This window comes from Anas acuta, chromosome Z, assembly GCF_963932015.1.
Source record: "Anas acuta chromosome Z, bAnaAcu1.1, whole genome shotgun sequence".
NCBI lineage: Eukaryota > Metazoa > Chordata > Aves > Anseriformes > Anatidae > Anas > Anas acuta.
In genome coordinates, this window is record NC_089017.1 from 78,191,468 (window position 1) to 78,199,880 (window position 8,413).

General features: G+C 60.1%; 1 protein-coding gene across 1 annotated transcript; it reads left to right on the forward strand.

Annotated features, from left to right (window-relative positions):
* The first annotated feature begins 676 nt into the window (after positions 1–676).
* Positions 677–7,219, forward strand: LOC137848587 (maestro heat-like repeat-containing protein family member 1). Its single transcript, XM_068667808.1, has 14 exons — positions 677–1,534; positions 2,102–2,193; positions 2,420–2,530; positions 2,805–2,890; positions 3,343–3,454; positions 3,693–3,779; positions 3,945–4,049; positions 4,158–4,338; positions 4,907–4,998; positions 5,487–5,627; positions 5,819–5,973; positions 6,085–6,223; positions 6,802–6,989; positions 7,078–7,219. The coding sequence occupies exons 1-14, from the start codon at positions 1,378–1,380 to the stop codon at positions 7,217–7,219; spliced, it is 1,788 nt and encodes a 595-aa protein (XP_068523909.1). The 5' UTR covers positions 677–1,377.
* Positions 7,220–8,413: the final 1,194 nt, after the last annotated feature.

Here is an 8,413-nt window from a genome sequence, read left to right on the forward strand (position 1 = left end):
TTGGTTTGCCATGGAGGTGCTTTGGTCCACAGGGAAATGCTAGCTTGTTAAACTGCTAATTACATCATTACCTATGTCCTACTTCATAGACCTCTGTTTCTTCTTCCCTGACAGGAAGACTGTCTTGAAAGTGCAGTGAGTAGGATTCTGATCACACTAATAACAGAAGGATTCTGATAACAGTAGGATTCTGGATAGGTACACAAGCACTACTGGGCCCGTCCGGCCTGGACCCCAGCTCCAGGCTCCCCAGCAGGCTTTTCAGACAAAAAACTGCTGTTAGAGCTCCTCCTTTTTGCCCTTATCAGTGGTCGCTCAGGAGGTTTCTGCTTCTTAGGTGCACAGCCAAAGTTCCAAGGGGCCACTTGGGCCTTCTCAAGGATTAGCAGTCTGCAGGCTGACTGGCAGTTGCGTCTGCCAGTGTTTTAGCAGACCTTTGCTGTCAGAATGTCTCCCAGGATTGCCAGCTCACATCCATGGCTGCTCTGGCCACTGAGTGGGAGAGGCAAGGCTCTGGTGTGCCCATGAAGACAAAGGGAGGTCCTTCAGGCACACTGGCGCTCTGGGACACGCCACAGAGCCACAGGGTGGTCCCAAGAGGGTGTGAGGGCACACAGGTGACGCGCGGAAAAGACTCCACAACCATAGGGTTGTAAAGTAGGTACACTTTATTGCGGTGCACCAGGCGCACTGGGAATGGCTTCCCTGAAAAAGTGCGCACCTGCCTGGTCGTCTCTCACAACTTTATACACGAATACTGTTACATATGACATGAGCTCTCATACATATTCTTTATTGTCCCCCAAAAGGCGGACCTCTTCCAAGTACTCATTTCCATACTCCCCGCCCTTGGCTCCTCCCGGTTGCACCTGCGCAGTGTAGCCTGGTGGTCGTGGGCAGGGGTCTTTCAGGATGAAGGCAACGAGGAAGAGCAGGTTAAACTCTCTTGACCTTTCTGGACTTGGACCTGCTGTTGGACAGTATTTAGAAGTTTTTTGTTCATCTTTGCCTTGTTTCCTGCCAACAAGTTGTTCATCCTTCCCTAATGAGTTGTTTGTCCTTCCCTCACCCGTTGGCCTTGAGCGATATCTTCCTTTTTACACCTGCTTCTCATCTACGTCCCTATAATTAGGATATTTTACCATATATGTAGCTAGATACTAATTTGGATAAGTTTTAGCATCTTCCCCATCTCACAGCGGCCTTGTGGCATCTGAGAGGAGTCAGGTGCCTGGGCCTCACGCCCTCCGCCCTGGAGACAGCGTCCCCCTTCTGGCCTGGGTGACATCACAGCAGAGCCCTTTGTGACTCACCCCTGGGACAGCTACAACTACCCAGCACCAGCAGGGCAGCCCCACAGTGTCCAGAAGGATTACAATGGGACAGTGCGTGAGTCGTGTGGCTCCTCGCCAAAACGATGCTGACGATCTTACCCTGGCGGGGCTGCTATTAGTTATCCCCAAGATCCTGGACGCTGAGAAGGATAGCAGATCTGCTGCATATTCTATGTGGGAGACCCATGTGCTTCAGAGGGGTAAGTACGCAGGCACCGCTGGGCCCGTCCAGCCTGGCCCCAGGCTCCACCGGGGACAGGTGCCGCAGCATGGCACTGCCATGCCACTGCCAGAACTGAGGAAGCCAAGCGAGCGAGGGTCCCCAGCGGGCTGGACGGGACCAAAGCGAGCGAGTGCACCCTGTTCTGCAGCAGGAGCCCGCTTCCCTGGAACATCAGCAGAGGGGTACAGCCGGCGGGGGGCATGCCGGTTCCTGAAGGGCAGGGCAGCTGTGAGCCAGGAGCCAGCCCCAGCACAGCCTCCCCTGGCAGCAGGAGAGGCTCCCGGCCGGAGAGAGTGGAGGGGACCCAGCTCTTGCTGCGGGGACAGGCAGCGGAAGGCTGCTCACCCGGCAGGAGGCAGCGGTGCTGCAGGACAGGGACCTTTCCTGCTCTGCTGCCAGCGGCAACCTTGAGGAAAGGGGGCATCAGTGCTCCGACCCAGGGCTTGCAGTCGGCAGGGCGGTGGGCACAGGGTTCAAGAGAGGGCACGGCTCTTCCCTCTGCCTCCTGCCCCGCTTACAGCTCTGTCCATTCTTTCTTAATCAGATAATGTTTCTGCTGTCTCCATCTTGTCTCTGGCGCCCGAGGACATGGAAGACTATGACTACTTCTGGGATGTTCTCACTGGCACCAAAATGGTAACTGCAGACTTTGTCAGTGCGTGAGGCTCAGCCTGCTTCTCCCAGCTGGGGGCTGCTGTGTTTGCTGCCCACGCACAGGCTTTTGGAGGGCTGCTGGCTGTGCTGAGCTGCTGCCCTCCTGGCCCCTTGTGCCATCACTGCACCCCTGTGGTGCAGTGGCCCTGCTGGCCATGTCGCCGCCCTCTCAGCGTCCCTATTTGTCTCTGTGCTCCCTGACTGTCAGGAAGGGGACTGGAAGCTGAAGTTTCTGGCCTCGATCCGCACCATCTGCAGCAACACGGTGCAGAGGAGATACATGTACCTGCCCTGTGACATGCTGGGAGTGGAGAAGAAGGTGAGGGGATACCCAGTGGGGCGGGGAGGGGGAAAGGGTGAGCTGTCCGGGCACCAGCCCAGCAGTCAGAACAGCACAGGGGTTTCTGCGCACAGGGGAGGGTGGGACGGGCCTCTGTGGGCACAGAGCAGCCTGGCCCGTGCCCCCCTTTACCCCGCCCCCGTCTTGACGCCAATGCTGGTATAGTGCCAGCAACGCTCTGCCTGCCCTGCAGATCAGTGCCAGCCCCTGGCAGCTTCCCGTGTCCCATCCTGACCATGTTGTCTCTCTCCAGATGCAACTGCCTGAGTCTTCCTCCGACCACCTGCGCACTCTGATGCTCCTGGGCTGGCAAGCTGCGTATGCCATCAGTGAAAGGAGGTACCTGCCCCAGACCTTGGCTTGGCCAGGGCCTCTCCACAGCATGGGCCTGACAGTAGCGGGCTTCCCCCGCCCGGGCAGGACTTTGGTGCTCTGTCTTAGGGCCTCAGCTCTCCCCTGCGCCAGATAGGAGGGCAGAGGGTGCCATGCCGGCAGAGCCAGCCGGCAGAGCCGGCAGGGGCTCTCCATTGTCTCCCTGCCCAGCTTTTTTCCCTGAAGGGAGAGAGGCAGGAGCTGGAAAGGGCTTTGTGCACTGCATGCCATGACTGCCCTCTATCCCCGGCTCAGCAGCACGGGAGAGGGAGAAGATGCCTCCACACAAGCCTTGCCCACCCAGTACGGGTCCCACCTGGTGACCCCAGGCCCTGACATCTACGGTCACCTTCCCAGGGCATCTGGGCACTGCTCCTAGTGCCAGCCTCCAACGGGCACCTTCTCCCCTCTCCTTGCAGCGAAGAGAACCTAGCACTGCTGTCACAGCACCTCGGCCCCTGCATCAACGCCATCGGCTCTCTTGCTTCAACGAGGGAGAGGGGCAGGCTGGATGCTTCACTTTATGCTGAGGTAAGCACCGAGTGAGCTACAGAGAGCCTGCTGCCAGTCAGTTCCTGCGCACTAGTTAGCTTTGGCTGCTGAAAGACCACGGGAGAAACAGAAAGACAACAGAGATCCTGAGACACCACTGGGCAGGTTGCCGGCACCACTGGGCAGCTGAGGCCTGCCTCAGGCAGCAGGCGTTCAAGCCAGCTTCCCATGAGGAAGGACCAGCGAAAAAGCACCACCCGCTCTGTCTTCCTTGCAGATTCTGAAATCTCTGGACAGCGTGCTGGAAGTGCTGGTGTGTACTTCGTCGGACTACACTGCTGCTACGCTGGAGATCATCTTGCAGGTCTGTCCCCAAGGCCGCGACGGGGTACACCCCCTTTCCAGGCTCTTCTCTTGTTCAGGAGAAGCCTGGGCACGCTGCGTAAACCCTGCCCGGTGCTTGGCAGAGCTGCTGCTACGGGAGCTGCCACTGCCTCCCAAGGCAAACCAGCAGCTTTTCTCTTCTCAGGCCCTGCTGCCCTTCACAAGATCCGAGAATGTGGCAAAGCGTCGGTATGCCGTGGGGAGGATTGCCAGTCTGAGCGAGGTGCTGATCCCCAGTTCTCTGATGCAGGTAAGGAGCTGGTGGCTCAGGCAACCTCTAAGCACTCCCTCACCCCTTCCCGGTGTCTCAAGTGCACTAGCTCAGCCAAGCTGCCACTGTCCATCCTCTCAATCCCAGGACTCGTTCAGAAACAGAGTGGGCACGGTCAGCGTTCGCACCTTCCAGACGAAGCCTGTGCCACTCCTGGGGCAGCTGATGGGGTGCCTCACCCTGTGCTGCGCCGAGGAGGACAAGGACATCAGCTGTGGCTCTGCAGAGGCTCTTCACGCCTTCCACAGGATCGTGATGGTGCGACAGAGTAAGAGAGGCTGGGGTGGGCTAGCACCTTCCAGACACGAGGGCCCTGTCAAGACCAGGCATGGTGATACGCCGCTTTGTCCGCCCTCCCCAGCTAGAGGAAAGAGCAGCACATTCCTCCAAGGGTGGAGCAGGGGAGCAGCCATGCTGCACCAACCCTAGGGGGCTCCCCCAGCCCCTATCGGAGCAGCAGCATGTCCCCTGGGGTAGTGGCTTAGTAGCACTCCTGAGAACCAGTGGACTGGAGAGCCTGTAGCAGTAGCAGCATCGTGGGGCTTCTCTCCTGCTTCAGAGCAGAAAGCCAGACCAAACTCTCCGGCCTTTCTGCAGACTGCGAGGCGGTTTGCCCTCCTCCCCCTTGCAACAGAAGACCCATTTCCTCCCTGGCAGGTCTCCTGTCCCCACCCCCTACCCTCCACCCAACACAGAGTGCCCCTCTTTGACAGACACAGCGCCCTGCCACAATCCCTGCCGCAAGCTCTGCTTGGTGTTCTCAGCTGTCTTCTCCAAGCAGCAGCTTCTCCATCATTCCTACCACTCACCCACCCTCTGTTTGCCTTGCTGCCCAGGCCACTTCATGACACCTACCTATCCGTATCTCTTTCTGGAGCGGGAATGCCCAAGCACCTTCCGGCCCAAGGACGCTGCTAACGAGCTGACGGTAATGAGCCCCTCCCTTCCTGGGATTCTTGGCTGTGAGGTTGACAGGAGACCCGGATGAACCAGTGCCCCAAGAACTGCGGGCAGGAGGCAGGGTCCGTCACGGCCTGCCAGCAAGCCGGCTGCAGGGTGCCACCGTATCTCAGCGGGGAGCAGCCAAAGGCTAATGTCAGTGGCCAGCGTCAGCACTGCAGGTCCAGCTGTCCTGGCCACCCACAAGGCCTGGCTGCCTACACACTGCCAAGTGTGCCCTGACCCTGACCTCCACCACCTGCCTTCACCCTGCGGGGCAGTTCCCTCTCCGCAGCCACTGAGGCTACAGTCATCCCAGCCCAGGCTGGCCCTTGCAAGCCCACGCCAGCTCTTGCTCCTGCCTGTGCTGGGGGCACAGTGCCAGCACTGCCCTGGCTCTCTCTGCAGAGCTGCCCTCGCTGCTCAGCTGCAGCCCGCCACCAAGGCAGGCTGTGTGACATGTCTTCCCTCTCACAGGTATTTGGCAGCTTCCTCTTCCCCGTCGAGAGGACGAACTTCATCCTCACCATCTTGGAGGGCATGACACACCCCAGGGTCTCTGACACAAAGGTGGTTGCCCGTGTGCTGGATATGATCACAGACTCAGACATGGAGGAGGTTAGCAGTTTGCAGACAAATTGCCCTGTGCTGTTGCCCTCTCGGGGGCCGTTCTCCCTGGCCCGGGTCCAGGGCTTGGGAGTTCCCGACAGCCATTCGGGCTGGCAAAGAGCCACAGGAGGGAAACATTTGCTGGTGGCAGCTGGGGCCATGGCTGTGCTCTGCTCCATTCTCCCTCGTCTCTCCTCCAGGTGCCACGGGTCATGCGGATCATCCATGACTGCCTGGCGACGGTCAGCAAGGAATCACTCCTGGACATCCTGAAGAGGACCCTTTTCAAGATCACCTCCTTGCACCCTGGGCACGCGGTCCAGGGCCTGCTGGAGGTCTTCCCGTGGCGCGACAGGTACAGGGCCCACCCACCCACCTCTGGCACAGCTCAGGACCCTCAGGGCCGGCACAGGCCAAGGGGCAGTGGCTGGGGTGGCCCCATCGACAGCATGCTTTGTCTCTGCAGGGTTGCCACGGCCATGTGGCAGACGATGGTCTCCGAGCCCTGCGTTGCAGAGGACGTGCTGAGAAACCTGCTGAGGCAACGCATAGGGCCTGAGCACGATGTCCTTGGCTCACACCACAGCTGTGTCCGTTCCTGGGCTGTGAGTTCCTGGACCAGGCCTCGCTCACCCCCAGTGGGGCTGCACTCCCCTCCCCATCCCCTCCTCCCCTCTTCCTCTGTCCCCAGTCGACAGCCTCCCCTGGGGCTCCCCAGTCAGGGGGGCTGGGAGCCAGAGCCCAGCAGGGCCACATGCACTGCTGGGGCCCCACTGCGCACAGGCACGCAGCCCACCCCTGCCCTGCCGCTCTCTGTCCTCCTCCCTCCCCGCCTGCTCCTGCCTTGCTGGGCAGCCCCGGGCAGGGCGGCTGCCTGGCCCAAGCAGGCTGCAAGGTTTGGCCCAGGGAGCTGAGGACAGCTGGCAAGACCCCCGGGGCCTGCTGGGCCCTTTGCTCTGGACACAAAAAACTGGCTTGCCCATGCCACAAAGCAGAGGCGAACCCAGGGAGCTGCTGGGGCTGGGCCCCAGGCCAGGCAGCCAGGCAGCGGGCTCTGGCCCGGTGCCTCCGTCAGCTCAGAGCGACGCCTCACCCCCACCTCCCTCACCCCCCAACCCGCAAGCTCTGGCAGTGCTGCAGGGACATCCGTGCACTGAGAGCTGCACCTGACTGTTTTCTGCAGGTAACCAGCGCCATGAACAAGATCTTCCAGCTGCCCTCCAGCAAGAACATTGCGCAGTCACTTTTCCACAAGCTCTACATTGCCGTGCTCTTCCAGATCTCCTCCATCCATGAGTGCACACTGCAGGACTTCAGCAGGGGCAGCAGTCAGATGGGGGAGTGCGTGTGGCCTTCAGGCAGCTTTCTCAGGTGCTCCATCCCCTCTGCCAGGTCTGTGCCCCAGGCCGGAGCCAGGGCCGGGGCGCCACACGTGACGCGCATTGTGCTCTGCATGCAGGACTGCGGTGATGACCATGAGAGCTCTTTTCCAACACCTGGGGGGTGCCACTTTGGTTGAAGACATCCAGACGCAGGGTGGCTGGGACCGGCTTTTAAGACATGAGACCTTCCACACAGGTGTTGCTGTGCTGACTAGGTGAGCGCCTCATCAGTTGTCCTTGTCTCCCCTGGCACTCTTCCCCCAGAGGTGGATCCCCTTCCTCGTGGCTGGTGAGGTGTCCCCAGGGGTCTGAGGGACAGCGTTGGTGACTGAGGGATCTCAGGAGAGACCGGCAGGGGGAGTGGCCTCTTTGATCTTTAAGGTCCCTTCCAACCCGAGCCATTCTATGATTCATTCTATGATTTCCATGCTGCTGCCTCCGAGAGCTCCTTGGTGAAGGGCTGCTGTTGCCCAGTGCAAGAGGAGGACTCGCAGGACCTGTCACCTTCCAACGCACTCCTTCCTCGGGGACCAGTGGTGCAGGAGAGTGCTGGGGCTGGCTCTGCAGGCAGTGCCACAGCCTGCACTGGAGCTGTGTGGCAGAGCAGCCAGAAGGGTGGCCAGAGAGCGCGGGAAGGCTCAGTGGCCTGGGCATCCAAAGTGGTCAGGAAATGGCATCTGTTGGAAGGCCACAACTTGTGTGTAGGCAGGGCGTCTCTCAGTGAATCGAGCACATCTGTGCTCGTCACCCTCCACGTTTGCAAAGGCAAGGTACATGGTGAAGGGCGGGCGGCCTCTCCTCAAGCGGATGGCACCAGCTGCTGAAGCAGAGTGCAGAAATGCAAGCCTTGCCCTGATCTGGCCCATGGGATAACAGCTAGTGCTGACAGCACAGTCCCAAGGAGGTTTGTTTGCCCGGCTTGGTACTAGCAATGCGTTCTTCCCCTGGCCAGGGCTCTGGGAAGCAAAGCACCGCTCTTCGGTGCCTCGGTGTTTGAAGAGGCAGTCGTACGTCTCCGGCAGAGACAGAAGCACGAGGAGATCACCGCCATGGCTGTCTTCACGGAGGTAGGGCCTAGCAGCAAGCGGTGCCTCTCCAAGGTGCCTTGAAACTCTGGGCTCTCTGGCAGATTCAGCGTGCTGCCAGGAGTCCTGCCGGCTGGGCCAGGCTCTCACTGGGCTGCTGGGTGTCTTTCAGTTGCTGGACTGTGTAGACTTTGAGCAGCTTGTTGATAACTGCATCCCGCACCTTCTTCATTCACACCTGCGCAGTCAGTCCTCGGTGCTGCGTAGGATGGCGGTTACAAGCCTCGTCACGCTGTCTACGAGACCCAAGCTGGTGAGTGGGGGCATCTGGGCCAAGTGGCGGCATCTGCCTGGGGCTGGGCTGCAGGTGCTGTTGCCCGCAGAGGCT